This window comes from Thalassophryne amazonica, chromosome 10 (assembly GCF_902500255.1).
Source record: "Thalassophryne amazonica chromosome 10, fThaAma1.1, whole genome shotgun sequence".
NCBI classification, from domain to species: Eukaryota; Metazoa; Chordata; class Actinopteri; order Batrachoidiformes; family Batrachoididae; genus Thalassophryne; species Thalassophryne amazonica.
This window is the reverse complement of record NC_047112.1, coordinates 94,689,826-94,708,207: the sequence shown is the minus strand read 5'-3', so window position 1 is coordinate 94,708,207 and position 18,382 is coordinate 94,689,826. Positions and strand designations below refer to the sequence as shown.

The 18,382-nt window shown below is 41.0% G+C and overlaps 1 protein-coding gene across 1 annotated transcript in view; it reads left to right on the top strand.

The window, feature by feature from the left end:
* Positions 1-18,382, top strand: part of nek1 (NIMA-related kinase 1) — an 86,849-nt gene that overhangs the window by 22,480 nt on the left and 45,987 nt on the right. The window contains 2 exon segments of the mRNA XM_034180546.1: positions 14,220-14,371; positions 14,527-14,592. Of these exon segments, the coding sequence (XP_034036437.1) occupies positions 14,220-14,371; positions 14,527-14,592 (218 nt within the window).

The following is an 18,382-nucleotide window of genomic DNA, read 5'->3' as shown; positions in this document are numbered from 1 at the left end:
GCTATGTCCACCTCTCTTGCCATTTCTCTGGTAGTCAGACGATCAACACAGCCTTCACTTTGGAAATGATCTGGTCGTTTCAGCCTGTTGATGGCCGCTCGAAGCGCGGCGCGCCCTCAGCCACTGTGGGCCATTGTTAATCTGGTTGTAATGCTCCTTAATCTGCGTGATGCCCATAAGATCTTCACCAAAAGCCATCTGAATTTTCCGAATGGTTTCCACCTGGCTGTCTCTCACAGTTTCTGAAAAAATTTTGATGCAGCAAAGCGGCAGTTGCTCAGCCATTTTCCTGACAATGAAAATCCGCCGAGGGGGCTGGACCACTCCTCCCACAAAGCGTGCTCACGGGCGACTGACGCAACCGACAGGCGTGAAAAAACTCACGCATGCGCATGAAGGTTCAAGCTTGGCTGATGCAATCACACGTGATTCAAATCCATATGGTTTTTGCAAAAAATAAAAAGGTCGGATAGTTTTCTAACAGACCTCACATATATAGGTATGTACGTGGGTGTGTATGTATATGTGTGTATGTATGTATGTATATATGTATATACATATGCATGTGTGTGTGTGTATACCGTATTTTTTGGACTATAAGTCGCACTTTTTTACATGTTTTGGCCGGGGGTGCGACCTATACTCCAGAGCGACTTATAAATGAAAAATATACTTTTAGATTCTCAATTAATTTACCATAATAAAACAATTTTATGTGACAGAGTCACTCTATGTTTTAAAATGGCCACCGGAAATGGAAATGCAATGCATCATGGCCACTGTAGTATGGCGGCCGCCCTATAGGTCACGCTGGTCGCTATAACCAATCAGAGAACAGGACATTGGAAGCGTATTCCTCACCTCACCCAGACAATGATTGTGAAACAGCGTGTGAAGCAGATGAACACGGTGCTTGCTGTTATTCCGGGAGGGCTAAGAAAACAGCTTCAACCCTTGGATATCAGTGTGAGCAGAGTGTTTAAGTTGATGCTGAGAGCTGCGTGGGAGCACTGGGTGAGCGACGGCGGAGGATTAGCGTCTGCACTTGGAAGGAGGTGGCGTCGACACCACGGGGAGGTCATGAGTTGCGCAGGTAGGTGCTGCACGAACATCGGCAGCTGACACCTGGTGTCTACTATGGTCCACAGCGGGTAATATGTTAGAAAAGAACCGTTCAGCGATGGTGCAGGTTATGGTTCGGCTTGCAATGTGGTCTGCAAAATACAAACATATCCATAGGTAAAATGTATCTCACGAGAGGGCAGTCAAGGCTTGTGTGACTGTTCCTGCGACTTCTGTCTACCATAGAAAAATAAAAATTTCAACATTACTGATAAATTAACAAGACAACGGAGAAGGCCCGAAAAAATGCCACCAAAAAGAAAATCATACTCTGCAGATTACAAGTTGCGACTAGTGAAATATGCATCCGAAAACGGTAGCCGTCACAATGTTATCATCTGAACTTTTCATGTTAAAGTAGACCTGCATTGAAATAAATGTGGTCAGATTTCAGAAAGAAATAGCTGATATAAACTAAAGAAAATAAATGATAATATGAGCATACTCATCACGTCAACAGTTCAAGCTTGAACTGGAGTTGTGAGCTTTTCAATATCATAATTCTCAACACAGTCATTATAGTTTTCTCCACTAAGGTCTGACTGTTTCAATGCTTGATATTTTGGCATAGTTTGTTGGAAAGCCAGATTACACTGTACAAATGTATTTGACACCATTTTGCCAACCATTGTTTTGATACAAGGGATCACACAACACATGCAAAGTCCAATCAGAATTAGGACTATAATAAGTGGTGTCACCATTTTCAATAGTAACTGCCACCATGGTCCTGAAGTCAACCAGGACCAGGGATTCCACCGGTTCACGGCTAGGGTGTCTTTATGCATTGCATCACAAAGTTTATTCAGCTCTTCCAATGCGTCCTGCACATCCACTGAATGAATGGAGTCTGTGATGAAAGTACAGCATGTTGTGTTCAGCAGAACACAAACTCCTCCCTGTGAACCAGTAAGCAAGTCTAAAACCATGCGATTTTGCATCACCATGGTACGTAAAGCATCTATTTGTGTTTTGAGCTGCTATTATTTTCTCAGTTACATTCATGAACAGACCCAATCGATAATTCAGAGTTTCAATCATTAATGATTTTTTTTATCCAGGGGAACAATGAATGTGCTATTTTATCTCCTACAGACCACAATTTTTGGTCCTTTGGTACATCCGAGCCCCACATGTGATCATGTGGTAACGCATCTGGGTATATCGATCTCCTCCGTCTGGTGCTGCCATTCTTCTCTGTGGAGGTCCTTGGCACTACCACATATGTATGGTCAGTCACCTGGGTAGGTGCACACACACCACCCTAATTTGGTGGGAGACTCATGTACAGTCTGGAAGCACAAAGCCAATAGATGTCATCATACACCGGAGTACCATTTACAGGTGGTAGCAAAAACTTACTAACATAAGCACATGATTCATCTGTTCCCCATGGACAGGAGCCTGTATAATTACATCCCCGTCCAATGTGATGAAGATAAGTATCATCCACATAATATGTTTTGGTTAGGCTTAAATTATTTGATAAAACATATGTTTGGGTACACAGACGTTTCTTAATTTTACCTACAGTTTTATTCCCTGTCCCGTAAAGCAAATCGGGAATGGCCGTTGTGATGACAATTTAACGTGATGATATTTTTGCATTTCCCTTCAGTCTAGTCAATGGAGCAGCACTTGGGCACGCTTGTACGTCTTCTGTTGAAATCCCTATCATATAAGTGGTTGCACTGAGGCAAGTGGTGTTACGTCTTGTCAGATTTGCTGAGAACTGTTGCCCCCGAAATACAGTTTGATTATGCATCTGTATGATAGGACATTCTGTCACCCTAGCAGGGTACGGTTTAGCCGTCTGAGCTGGGTGTGTTGAGGATATAGGCATTTGCGAACAAACATAATTAGTAACGTAATTCCATAGCCAATAAATGAACATATCTGTACCACATATTAGTATGGTATATATGAGGGTGTCCATCAGTCTTATTCACATTATGAATAAACCTCTTCTGATGTTGCTTGGGTTGTTCTCTGGCTCGGTCCACAGTGAGCTGCAATTCTTGGGTCAACCACCAGGCCAGGAATCCGAGGAGCACGAAACACACTAAGATCACAACGCAACCGGCTGCCCTACCAACAGTCCGGCAGAGGCGGCGCTGAGCACGCCGCTCCGGGGTCTGCTGTAGTTCAGTCATGATTGCTAGGATACAGTGTTGTTAACCAACCTCACCTAATAGTGCAAGGATCTCCCTGCTTCACTGGCGTTGAGACAATCTATTGCTAATTAAATAGACTCCCTTTGTAGCCAGACTTCCCGTTACACTGTGGAGGCAGCCAACACCCGCTGTATCTTACAGTGACTTAGATGTATCCACGTTGATCTCTCCGCTATCTTTACTGCAGTTGGTGTTGTTAACAGCACTTGGTATGGACCTTCCCAACGAGGACTGGACCAGTTCTTCCTCTTAATCACTCTGATGAACACCCAGTCTCCTGGCTGGACTACTGGAAGGCCGTCCTGTGGGAGATCAAAATTATTCGGAAGTAAATGTGTTTGAGTTATCTCTTTCTGTGTTAATGTCTTTTTCATAAAATCTGCTAATGTTTGTTCCTCATCTTTTTTTCTCTGTGAATTTTCAGACCTTTTGTCTGACTTAGTGCTTAGCTCAGATAAGATAATTATAGTGGGCGATTTTAATATCCACACAGATGCTGAGAATGACAGCCTCAACACTGCATTTAATCTATTATTGGACTCTATCGGCTTTGCTCAAAAAGTAAATGAGTCCACCCACCACTTTAATCATATCTTAGATCTTGTTCTGACTTATGGTATGGAAATAGAAGACTTAACAGTATTCCCTGAAAACTCCCTTCTGTCTGATCATTTTTTAATAACATTTACCCTGATGGACTACCCTGCAGTGGGGAATAAGTTTCATTACACTAGAAGTCTTTCAGAAAGCGCTGTAACTAGGTTTAAGGATATGATTCCTTCGTTATGTTCTCTAATGTCATATACCAACACAGAGCAGAGTAGCTACCTAAACTCTGTAAGGGAGTTAGAGTATCTCGTCAATAGTTTTACATCCTCTTTGAAGACAACTTTGGATGCTGTAGCTCCTCTGAAAAGAGAGCTTTAAATCAGAAGTGTCTGACTCCGTGGTATAACTCACAAACTCGTAGCTTAAAGCAGATAACCCGTAAGTTGGAGAGGAAATGGCGTCTCACTAATTTAGAAGATCTTCACTTAGCCTGGAAAAAGAGTTTGTTGCTCTATAAAAAAGCCCTCCGTAAAGCTAGGACATCTTTCTACTCATCACTAATTGAAGAAAATAAGAATAACCTCAGGTTTCTTTTCAGCACTGTAGCCAGGCTGACAAAGAGTCAGAGCTCTATTGAGCTGAGTATTCCATTAACTTTAACTAGTAATGACTTCATGACTTTCTTTGCTAACAAAATTTTGACTATTAGAGAAAAAATTACTCATAACCATCCCAAAGATGTATCGTTATCTTTGGCTGCTGTCAGTGATGCCGGTATTTGGTTAGACTCTTTCTCTCCGGTTGTTCTGTCTGAGTTATTTTCATTGGTTGCTTCGTCCAAACCATCGGCATGTTTATTGGACCCCATTCCTGCCAGGCTGCTCAAGGAAGTCCTACCATTATTTAATGCTTCAATCTTAAATATGATCAATCTATCTTTGTTAGTTGGTTATGTACCACAGGCCTTTAAGGTGGCAGTAATTAAACCATTACTTAAAAAGCCATCACTTGACCCAGCTATCTTAGCTAATTATAGGCCAATTTCCAACCTTCCTTTTCTCTCAAAGATTCTTGAGAGGGTAGTTGTAAAACAGCTAACTGATCACCTGCAGAGGAATGGTCTATTTGAAGAGTTTCAGTCAGGTTTTAGAATTCATCATAGTACAGAAACAGCATTAGTGAAGGTTACAAATGATCTTCTTATGGCTTCGGACAGTGGACTTATCTCTGTGCTTGTTCTGTTGGACCTCAGTGCTGCTTTTGATACTGTTGACCATAAAATTTTATTACAGAGATTAGAGCATGTCATAGGTATTAAAGGCACTGCGCTGCGGTGGTTTGAATCATATTTGTCTAATAGATTACAGTTTGTTCATGTAAATGGGGAATCTTCTTCACAGACTAAAGTTAATTATGGAGTTCCACAAGGTTCTGTGCTAGGACCAATTTTATTCACTTTATACATGCTTCCCTTAGGCAGTATTATTAGACGGTATTGCTTAAATTTTCATTGTTACGCAGATGATACCCAGCTTTATCTATCCATGAAGCCAGAGGATACACACCAATTAGCTAAACTGCAGGATTGTCTTACAGACATAAAGACATGGATGACCTCTAATTTCCTGCTTTTAAACTCAGATAAAACTGAAGTTATTGTACTTGGCCCCACAAATCTTAGAAGCATGGTGTCTAACCAGATCGTTACTCTGGATGGCATTTCCCTGATCTCTAGTAATACTGTGAGAAATCTTGGAGTCATTTTTGATCAGGATATGTCATTCAAAGCGCATATTAAACAAATATGTAGGACTGCCTTTTTGCATTTACGCAATATCTCTAAAATCAGAAAGGTCTTGTCTCAGAGTGATGCTGAAAAACTAATTCATGCATTTATTTCCTCTTGGCTGGACTATTGTAATTCATTATTATCAGGTTGTCCTAAAAGTTCCCTAAAAAGCCTTCAGTTGGTTCAGAATGCTGCAGCTAGAGTACTGACGGGGACTAGCAGGAGAGAGCATATCTCACCCGTGTTGGCCTCTCTTCATTGGCTTCCTGTTAATTCTAGAATAGAATTTAAAATTCTTCTTCTTACTTATAAGGTTTTGAATAATCAGGTCGCATCTTATCTTAGGGACCTCGTAGTACCATATTACCCCATTAGAGCGCTTCGCTCTCAGACTGCGGGCTTACTTGTAGTTCCTAGGGTTTGTAAGAGTAGAATGGGAGCCAGAGCCTTCAGCTTTCAGGCTCCTCTCCTGTGGAACCAGCTCCCAATTCAGATCAGGGAGACAGATACCCTCTCTACTTTTAAGATTAGGCTTAAAACTTTCCTTTTCGCTAAGGCTTATAGTTAGGGCTGGATCGGGTGACCCTGGACCATCCCTTGGTTATGCTGCTTTAGACGTAGATTGTGGGGGGGTTCCCATGATGCACTGTTTCTTTCTCTTTTTGCTCCGTATGCATCACTCTGCATTTAATCATTAGTGATCGATCTCTGCCCCCCTTCACGGCATGTCTTTTTCCTGGTTTTTTCCCTCAGCCCCAACCAGTCTCAGCAGAAGACTGCCCCTCCCTGAGCCTGGTTCTGCTGGAGGTTTCTTCCTGTTAAAAGGGAGTTTTTCCTTCCCACTGTTGCCACGTGCTTGCTCATAGGGGGTCGTTTTGACCGTTGGGGTTTTTCATAATTATTGTATGGCCTTGCCTTACAATATGGAGTGCCTTGGGGCAATTGTTTGTTGTGATTTGGCGCTATATAAGAAAAAAGTTGATTGATTGATTGATCAGGGAGACAGACACCCTCTCTACTTTTAAGATTAGGCTTAAAACTTTCCTTTTTGCTAAAGCTTATAGTTAGGGCTGGATCAGGTGACCCTGAACCATCCCTTAGTTATGCTGCTATAGACTTAGACTGCTGGGGGGTTCCCATGATGCATTGAGTGTTTCTTTCTCTTTTTGCTCTGTATGCACCACTCTGCATTTAATCATTAGTGATTGATCTCTGCTCCCCTCCACAGCATGTCTTTTTCCTGGTTCTCTCCCTCAGCCCCAACCAGTCCCAGCAGAAGACTGCCCCTCCCTGAGCCTGGTTCTGCTGGAGGTTTCTTCCTGTTAAAAGGGAGTTTTTCCTTCCCACTGTAGCCAAGTGCTTGCTCAGAGGGGGTCGTTTTGACCATTGGGGTTTTTACATAATTATTGTATGGCCTTGCCTTACAATATAAAGCGCCTTGGGGCAACTGTTTGTTGTGATTTGGCGCTATATAAATAAAATTGATTGATTGATTGATGTATTTATAAGACCCTTGTGAATGCAGTAAAGTAAATCTGTAAGCCCAAATTTGTAATTCAGCGGAGAAATCTTCGTTTAAAAATGACAAATTTGCAGCTAAAATTTAGCCCTCTGTGAAAACAGTTTGTACAGCTGTATCATTTCCATGATGTGGAGCGCCTTGGGGCAACTGTTTGTTGTGATTTGGCGCTATACAAGAAAAAAGTTGATTGATTGATTGATTGATGTCAGGGACAAGACAATGCGCTCCCGCCTTCAGTCCGATCCCGCATTGAAATTGATTTTATCTGTTAGTAATGTTACTTATACACGTCCTGGTTTCAGCATCCAAAAGTAAGCTGCAATGAATGTGAGATACAGATCTGTGTGCTCAGATCAGCAACGACATCGACAGCGGGCGCCGTTCTTCCTCTCCCGCTCTCTGCCTCCGCTGCGCTTATTAAGTCTGCGGGCTCGTTAACGAGCTCGTTAACCGCCGACGCGGGCCACTCACACCACCCGTGTCTGCTTTGCAGCCGGTGTTGTCAGATTCAGCGCACAACAGCGGCATCACCTCTCTGTCTACTGAATGGAGCTGCAGCACACTTGGCACAAGTCCTGAGATTACGCTCGCTGTTTTAATGCGAAGCGGCCGGTACACCTGTTGCTGCAAGGACAGACTTCTTGCGGCAAAATCCACAGCACAGCACGTCTCGGCAATCGGAGCCCCAGAGCTCCATGGACGCTGCGAGAGGTTTATATATTTTTAATGACTGGGATTCTTTGAGGGTCTCGCCTCCATATCCCACGATGGTACCGGAGGCAAAAGACAGTAGATTTTCATTGCGACGCCACTCAATCAAACAGGCGTATGAAAAAGTCCCCCAAAATAATTTTCAAGCACAAATAAAAGAAATGTGTACTCACCAAACATGCCGCAAGACAATATGAAGTTTTAAAAAAAGTAGATCCTTCCGTATAAGACAAGAAAAAGGTGCAGACGCAAACTGACGTAAATCCACAAATTACAATTGGCGCAGTGCATGCTGGGAGAGGGTCTTGTCCGTGACGTCTCGGCAGCGTCCATGATGAGAGGGACCATTTGCAGAGGGCTAAATGTTAGCTGTAAATTTGTCATTTTCAAATGAAGATTTCTCCGTTGAATGACAGATCTGGGCTTGCAGATTTACTTTACTACATTCAGAAGGATCTCATCAATCAATCAGTCAATCAATTTTTTTTATATAGCGCCAAATCACAACAAACAGTTGCCCCAAGGCACTTTATATTGTAAGGCAAGGCCGTACAATAATTATGTAAAACCCCAACGGTCAAAACGACCCCCTGTGAGCAAGCACTTGGCTACAGTGGGAAGGAAAAACTCCCTTTTAACAGGAAGAAACCTCCAGCAGAACCAGGCTCAGGGAGGGGCAGTCTTCTGCTGGGACTGGTTGGGGCTGAGGGAGAGAACCAGGAAAAAGACATGCTGTGGAGGGGAGCAGAGATCGATCACTAATGATTAAATGCAGAGTGGTGCATACAGAGCAAAAAGAGAAAGAAACAGTGCATCATGGGAACCCCCCAGCAGTCTGCGTCTATAGCAGCATAACTAAGGGATGGTTCAGGGTCACCTGATCCAGCCCTAACTATAAGCTTTAGCAAAAAGGAAAGTTTTAAGCCTAATCTTCAAAGTAGAGAGGGTGTCTGTCTCCCTGATCTGAATTGGGAGCTGGTTCCACAGGAGAGGAGCCTGAAAGCTGAAGGCTCTGCCTCCCATTCTACTCTTACAAACCCTAGGAACTACAAGTAAGCCTGCAGTCTGAGAGCGAAGCGCTCTATTGGGGTGATATGGTACTACGAGGTCCCTAAGATAAGATGGGACCTGATTATTCAAAACCTTATAAGTAAGAAGAAGAATTTTAAATTCTATTCTAGAATTAACAGGAAGCCAATGAAGAGAGGCCAATATGGGTGAGATATGCTCTCTCCTTCTAGTCCCCGTCAGTACTCTAGCTGCAGCATTTTGAATTAACTGAAGGCTTTTTAGGGAACTTTTAGGACAGCCTGATAATAATGAATTACAATAGTCCAGCCTAGAGGAAATAAATGCATGAATTAGTTTTTCAGCATCACTCTGAGACAAGACCTTTCTGATTTTAGAGATATTGCGTAAATGCAAAAAAGCAGTCCTACATATTTGTTTAATATGCACTTTGAATGACATATCCTGATCAAAAATGACTCCAAGATTTCTCACAGTATTACTAGAGCTCAGGGTAATGCAATCCAGAGTAAGGATCTGGTTAGACACCATGTTTCTAAGATTTGTGGGGCCAAGTACAATAACTTTAGTTTTATCTGAGTTTAAAAGCAGGAAATTAGAGGTCATCCATGTCTTTATGTCTGTAAGACAATCCTGCAGTTTAGCTAATTGGTGTGTGTCCTCTGGCTTCATGGATAGATAAAGCTGGGTATCATCTGCGTAACAATGAAAATTTAAGCAATACCGTCTAATAATACTGCCTAAGGGAAGCATGTATAAAGTGAATAAAATTGGTCCTAGCACAGAACCTTGTGGAACTCCATAATTAACTTTAGTCTGTGAAGAAGATTCCCCATTTACATGAACAAATTGTAATCTATTAGACAAATATGATTCAAACCACCGCAGCGCAGTGCCTTTAATACCTATGGCATGCTCTAATCTCTGTAATAAAATTTTATGGTCAACAGTATCAAAAGCAGCACTGAGGTCTAACAGAACAAGCACAGAGATGAGTCCACTGTCCGAGGCCATAAGAAGATCATTTGTAACCTTCACTAATGCTGTTTCTGTACTATGATGAATTCTAAAACCTGACTGAAACTCTTCAAATAGACCATTCCTCTGCAGATGATCAGTTAGCTGTTTTACAACTACCCTTTCAAGAATTTTTGAGAGAAAAGGAAGGTTGGAGATTGGCCTATAATTAGCTAAGATAGCTGGGTCAAGTAATGGCTTTTTAAGTAATGGTTTAATTACTGCCACCTTAAAAGCCTGTGGTACATAGCCAACTAACAAAGATAGATTGATCATATTTAAGATCGAAGCATTAAATAATGGTAGGGCTTCCTTGAGCAGCCTGGTAGGAATGGGGTCTAATAAACATGTTGATGGTTTGGATGAAGTAACTAATGAAAATAACTCAGACAGAACAATCGGAGAGAAAGAGTCTAACCAAATACCGGCATCACTGAAAGCAGCCAAAGATAACGATACGTCTTTGGGATGGTTATGAGTAATTTTTTCTCTAATAGTTAAAATTTTGTTAGCAAAGAAAGTCATGAAGTCATTACTAGTTAAAGTTAATGGAATACTCAGCTCAATAGAGCTCTGACTCTTTGTCAGCCTGGCTACAGTGCTGAAAAGAAACCTGGGGTTGTTCTTATTTTCTTCAATTAGTGATGAGTAGAAAGATGTCCTAGCTTTATGGAGGGCTTTTTTATAGAGCAACAGACTCTTTTTCCAGGCTAAGTGAAGATCTTCTAAATTAGTGAGACACCATTTCCTCTCCAACTTACAGGTTATCTGCTTTAAGCTACGAGTTTGTGAGTTATACCACGGAGTCATACACTTCTGATTTAAAGCTCTCTTTTTCAGAGGAGCTACAGCATCCAAAGTTGTCTTCAATGAGGATGTAAAACTATTGACGAGATACTCTATCTCACTTACAGAGTTTAGGTAGCTACTCTGCACTGTGTTGGTATATGGCATTAGAGAACATAAAGAAGGAATCATATCCTTAAACCTAGTTACAGCGCTTTCTGAAAGACTTCTAGTGTAATGAAACTTATTCCCCACTGCTGGGTAGTCCATCAGAGTAAATGTAAATGTTATTAAGAAATGATCAGACAGAAGGGAGTTTTCAGGGAATACTGTTAAGTCTTCTATTTCCATACCATAAGTCAGAACAAGATCTAAGATATGATTAAAGTGGTGGGTGGACTCATTTACTTTTTGAGCAAAGCCAATAGAGTCTAATAATAGATTAAATGCAGTGTTGAGGCTGTCATTCTCAGCGTCTGTGTGGATGTTAAAATCGCCCACTATAATTATCTTATCTGAGCTAAGCACTAAGTCAGACAAAAGGTCTGAAAATTCACAGAGAAACTCACAGTAACGACCAGGTGGATGATAGATAACAAATAAAACTGGTTTTTGGGACTTCCAATTTGGATGGACAAGACTAAGAGTCAAGCTTTCAAATGAATTAAAGCTCTGTCTGGGTTTTTGATTAATTAATAAGCTGGAATGGAAGATTGCTGCTAATCCTCCGCCCCGGCCCGTGCTACGAGCATTCTGACAGTTAGTGTGACTCGGGGGTGTTGAATCATTTAAACTAACATATTCATCCTGCTGTAATCAGGTTTCTGTAAGGCAGAATAAATCAATATGTTGATCAATTATTATATCATTTACCAACAGGGACTTAGAAGAGAGAGACCTAATGTTTAATAGACCACATTTAACTGTTTTAGTCTGTGGTGCAGTTGAAGGTGCTATATTATTTTTTCTTTTTGAATTTTTATGCTTAAAATAATTTTTGCTGGTTATTGGTAGTCTGGGAGCAGGCACCGTCTCTACGGGGATGGGGTAATGAGGGGATGGCAGGGGGAGAGAAGCTGCAGAGAGGTGTGTAAGACTACAACTCTGCTTCCTGGTCCCAACCCTGGATAGTCACGGTTTGGAGGATTTAAGAAAATTGGCCAGATTTCTAGAAATGAGAGCTGCTCCATCCAAAGTGGGATGGCTGCCGTCTCTCCTAACAAGACCAGGTTTTCCCCAGAAGCTTTGCCAATTATCTATGAAGCCCACCTCATTTTTAAATCTCATGTGTAAATGTAAGTCATTTTTTGTTCAAAAAATCTGACTGCATTTTTTTCAATGCAGGTCTCCTTTAAGTTAACATAGCTGTATGTGCATGCGACTTATAATCCAGTGCAACTTATTTATGGTTTATTTTTCTTTATAATGGATAAAGTGGCTGGTGCGACTTATACTCCGGTGCGACTTATAGTCCGGAAAATACGGTATATATATACATACATATTCTATTTCTACCTCATTTCTTATGTCTTGTTACAAGTATTATTATTATTGCTTATCCTTGCACACGCTGTTTGATGAACAGCATGATCCTCTACTTGCACCCATCTTGTGTGTTTTTAAGAGCTGATGTAATGTGAATTTCTCTTCTGTGAGATCAATAAAGTTTATCTTTATCTTTAACCACACAGCCCACTCAGCCAGGGTGCACTGGCTCACCCTTGGCCGGCCTGTCTACTATATGTGTTTCTTCTTCTGCGGCTGATCACGTTGATACTACACAGAATATACATGACCAATCACACAGTGTTGCTAGTAACCCCGTACTCCCCGGGCAGGACATGGTTCCCCATGATTAAGACGCTCCTCAGTGGAGAGCCGTGGCCTCTCCCACGCAGGAGGGACCTTTTGTCGCAGTTGAAAGGGAACATTTGACATCCTCACACAGAGCGTCTTCAACTGTACTTGTGGCCCCTGAAGGGACAGACTCCATGTTGAGCTCTTGTGATCAAGCTGTCGTGCAGACTATACTGAATGCCCGTGCGCCCTCCACTATGGCATTGTACGGCAATAGATGGAAGCTTTTTACATATTGGTGCAGTACACAATGCGTGGACCCGGAGCGTTGTCCTGTGCCAGTGCTGCTTAGCTTTCTTCAGTTGTTGTTTGACAGCGGCCTTTCTTTCTGTACAATTAAAGTTTATGTTGCTGCTGTCTCTGCTCGCCACATTATGGTAGATGGTCGATCAGTAGGATCGCACCCCCTGATGTGTCGCTTTTTAAGGGGTGCTCTTCGCCTTCGGCCTTCGAGGATTGCACGTGTGCCATCCTGGGATCTTCCATTAGTTCTTGAGGATTTATGCTCTTCGCCATTTGAGCCACTGGGTGCCAGTGACCTCAGCTGGTTGTCAGTTAAAACTACATTCCTCCTTGCTATTTCATCCGCAAAGTGCTTTGGAGAGCTCCATGCCGCTATATTGCAAACTTATAGGAACGGCGACCGTCAACCTCCTCCAGTGAAATGTCATTCAACTCAAGGCATATCCACCTCCTGGGCTGCCCTGAGAGGTGTGCCACTGACTGATATCTGTACTACAGCAACATAGATTCCAGAAGAACTGAATGCTGGGTGACGTGCGCTTATATACTGTTGCTGACATCACCCAGGTCACACTTACAGGCGTGACTTTGTTCGTATAAGACTCGACCTCTGCGCATGTGCGCATGGAATAATCCAGGTGCTAAAGCACCACCCTCTGGCGGTCACCTGGAATTCATAGAACCGTAGTTACATACGTAACTCTCAATTTGTTGTCTTTCTGATGCTTGATTCTGTTTTTTCTCTCTGTTTGAGGTGCGGCTCCATCCAGAGATGGGGGTGGTGTCCCTCCCGTCCTGTGCAGCGGTATGGACTCCCAAAATTTCCTGTATATTCGTTTTGTCAACTGTGTCGGTAGCATTGCCCAAGCAGAGGGTCACTCCTTTAAGTCTGGTCTGCTTGAGGTTTCTTCCTCAAATCATCATAGGGAGTTTTTCCTTACCACTGTCGCCTGTATGCTTGCTCTAGGGGTTGGTAAAGTTAGAGCTTACTTGTGTGAACTTTGTTGTGATTTAGCACTTTATAAATGAGATAAATTAAACTGAATTGACCCAAACAGAAGCTGTGTGTAAAAAAAAAAAAAAAATAATAATAATAAAAATAAAAAATAAGTCCACCAGCGGCTTTTCGTTTGAAGGAAGATGAAGTCATTTAATGTGTGCAGTGTTTTATTGACTTTGTTCTATCAGTGTTTCATAGAAACCAACATTTCTTGAGAATGTGTGAAGTTTTGACTCACTGGGTGCAATGTTGAGAAATGTTGGTTTTTCGCAATGCAAAAGATGGAGAACCATGTCCTACTTTTTCTGGGTTAGGCTCAAAACATCTCAACGCCCCTCGTATTTTGTACATTTTGTACATTGACTCTGTTGTTACACAGTACTATAAATGTTGATTTCTGTTTTTGACTTGTATAACCAGCCAAACGTCCTTCCCCTGGTTCCATACCTCTTGCCCCAGCTCAGAAGATCACTAAACCAGCCGCCAAATACAGAGTGCCTTTAACTGTGAGGAAGGTGTTAGATGGAGCCAAAAAGCCAGGAGTTAGAAAACCAGCTGTAAAACACAAACCGGTTTGTAACCTTATGATTACTACATAAAGAGCATTTTTTTTTTTTTTTAGCTGATCTTTTTTTTTTTTTTTTTTTTTTCCTCCTCTTCTGCCACAACAAAGCTCTTCCACATATGTGTTGGCAACCTCTGAACCTCATTGTCATGTGTTGCTCAGGGTTCGGTGCCAGCAGCCCCCCAGAGAAGAATCAGCCAAATAGAGGAACAGAGAAAAAAACATGAGGTATATAGCTCTCTGCATAAATACACGATGATCCTTTTCAACCTGCAATCTGTGGAGTGTCATATTGTATTCAATTATAGCTATCATGTGGTGCTGTTATTTGAACGGGTTCATTCCTCTTTTGAGTGGTGGGCATAGACAGCTTGTGAGCCTAGGTGGGCTCCATCCAGGATCCTAAGGTGTTTCCATCATATAGTGGATGCAGCAGTGTGCAGAATCAGCATATATTCCCAGATATGACCTGATCTCAGGGGTGTCGGACTGGGGGGGGGGGGGGTGGGGGGGGGTAAAGGGTACTATGTACCCAGGGCCCAGAGCATGGGGGGGCCCACAAAAAGCTGGAATTAAATACATTTTTGTGTTGCATGTTATTAATGTCCATACAATTCATGTTGTAAAAGAATGTAATTAGAATGAATGTATAAATGTTGCAAAACATAATTCTGCTCTAACAATAATATTGAAAGATCTCTGAGGGCCCTTCCACCCCTGCACAGTTGTACAATGGTTTAGTCCAGGCGTACAGGCGACACATGGCGTTTTCAATGTTTCAGAGTTAGCATTAAGCTGCTGCAGCTGTTAGCACATTGTTTTCTGTATAATAATTCATGGCTCAGTGTTTGTTGTCATAAAAGAGTCAAATGTATTACAAATTGTAATATTTTATTCATTTATTTTTATTTATATATCAATAATAATAATAATAGAAACAGCAACAATAATAGCAATAATAACTAATAATGCCACGATACGGTTTTAGAGAAACGGACAAAAAGAATCTGATAAAACAAAACAGACAAGATTAAACCAACTAACAATGAACATAAATAAATATAGAAATAAGTGTTTCCTGTGAACACCTAGTGACTCTTAAACCTCCACTTCATCCCTGTTTTATTAAGTTTAATGACAATTTGTTTCGGTCAAACCACATCTAAGCTGTGTTTTTACACGAAAAAAAAATGCAATTAACTGTACATTTGTGTCTTTTTTCAATATAACATATTACACTTTTGTCAGGCCTTTAAAATACTTTTGTGGACTCTTGCTGTAATATGTTATCAGTGGTTGAGACAGTTGCTGTAGGCATCTAAAACTGATAGAAATCTCTTTGTGGTGCGTCAGTGATGTATGTATTTGCAAAATAAAACAAAACACTACTCCAGGTATGTTTTTAACGAGAATATAACATAACTTTGTTACAAGCTCAAACGTTGATGTTGTATGACAAAGACCTTTTAATAATAACTCAAAGAAATAATGGCAAAACTCACATGTAAGTAAAAAAAAACAAAACAAAAACAGATTAATCGAAAAAATAATCGACCGATGAACTGATTAGTAAAATAATCATTAGTTGCAGCCCTAGTGTTTAAGGCTGAAATAAAATGTGTTTCCTAAAAAATCAAAGTCCGGCTTTCAAAAAAGAGAAAAAAGGACAGGGAAAGAAAATTAAATGAGGGAAAGCAGCTGCTAACCAAATTCTTTGAAAAGAGAGGTGAGCTTGAAAGCTAGCTGTATTGAGTTGGGGGGTCTGGGGGCCCAAATTGCACCATTTTCTAGGAAAATGGTGCAATTTGGTGCTTTCCTGTGCATTTTAACAGACGGGAATGCACCAAATTGCACCATTTTTCTAGTAAATGGTGCAATTTGGTCCCCAGACCCCCCAACTCAATATTGCTCCCCCAAGGGTTGTGACTCCCAGGTGTGATCTAAGGTTAAGAGTTAAACCTGGTTTAAATTTGGTGTTTGCTTTAATAAAAAAGAGCATAACAGTTGGTGGGGGGTCTTCAATATGGCCAATACCTAGGGCCCAGAATTTGGTACTACGCCCCTGCCTGACCTCTTTGTGGTCTGGTTTGTAAGCATGTCCCAACATATGTAACTGCTGACTATGCCGACTATGCCTAACCATGTTGTCAGACTACACAGAGTAGAAAAACATCTCTTACACCAACACTCACCATCCATCGTTCTTGTGGTCAGATCGGTGTAAACTCATCTTGAAATAAGTCATAGTATATGTCCCTTTTATGGGTGGTGCTGTAGCCTTTGTTGACACTATGTAGTTAACCTTGTAACCATGTAGTCCTCTACCAAGAGACAAGTTGGAAGATGCCTGCAGTGACTGCCCTGTTTAATATGGTCTTTAACCAGCCTCATCAGCTACATGTTCAGTGACACAGCCATTCTGCCTTTTATGTAGGGATGGGTATTGATAAGATTTTATCGATATCGATTCCGCTCATCGATCCGATTCCTTATCGATACCTCTTGTGAATTTTCTGTGTACTGAAAGTAGGGATGGGTATCGATAAGATTTTATCTATCGATGCCATTATCGATTCCGCTTATCGCTCTGATTCCTTATTGATTCGCTTATCGATGCCACTTGTGAATTTTCTGTGTACTAAAAGTAGACTTTACAGGTTTTCTATGTCAACAACATTTTAAATTGGTCACTGGATTCTTGATCTCTCAACATAAATAAAATCTGTAGTTTTTGTCAAAAGCATTTCCTTTCAGACATTTTGGCATGAATGTCTCTCCATACCTCTGAGTTGAGCTCAGCCAGCTGCTGCACGTCAGCGCAGGACGTCTCATTTTGGGAGAAAAAAAATGGTTGGATCGATTGCAGTTTGTTTGTATTACAACGTTTGGAAAGAGGTGTTATTAGATTTAAACGGCGTTTCGCTTTGAAGTTATTAATTCTGACTGGGCTCTATCATTCTAACTTGACTTGGCAGAGAGCCGCGCAGCATTTGGAGCTGTGTGAACAGAACGGAGGACAATTCTCGTTTCTTTCTTGCAACAACACAGGAGTCCCAGTTAGTGACTTTAATCCGCACAAAAGTGACTCACGATTGACATATTCAGGGATGAAAGTGGTGAAAAACAAAAAAGCTGAAACCCAAAATTACCGCCAACACCACCCACATGCAAATTTTTTAATTCTAGAAGCTCTGAAATGCAGTCTGGGACTATTCCAGACAATAAACTGCAGTGAGTGCAGCATCCATTTTGGTGAGAAAAAACACAGCTTTCCTTATTCAGATTCATTCCAGTAGTATTCTGCTCTTACTAGGATGCAGCAGTTTTCTAGCTTGGCAGATAGTTCTGGAGGAAGTCACACTGTTACCTCTCAAGAAATTAACAAATTGAAAACATGGTTTGACCGAAACAAATTGTCATTAAACTTAAATAAAACAGGGATGAAGCGGAGGTGTAAGAGTCACTAGGTGTTCACAGGAAACAGTTATTCATTTCTATATGTATTTATTTATTTTCATTGTTAGTTGGTTTTATCTTTTCTGTTGTTTTGTTTCATCAGGTTCTTTTTGTCTTTCTCTAAAATTGTATTGTAGCATTATTAGTTATTATTACTATTATTGTTGTTGTTGCTATTATTATTAATATATGAATAAAAATAAATTTAAAAAACTACAATTTGCCTCTTTTACGAACGCTGAGCCATTAATTATTATACAAGAAAATGCACATAAACATCCTTAGATGCGACCAGCTTAATGCTAACTTTAACATTGAAAACTCTATAGCGTTAGCATCGGTCCTGTTTTTAAGTTATAGAATACATCTATCAGCTGTTTCAGAAGACCATACCAGGTCGGTTTAACATAAAAAAGTACATATTACAGGCATATGTTCCTTAGGGTTTTAGCATGGAAAAATTAAGATAAAGCAAAATAAAACAATTAATCAACGAAGCAGCAGATCAAAGCAGTGCTTCGATCTGCGAATCACTGCTTCAATTGGTTCAAGGTTCAAAGCA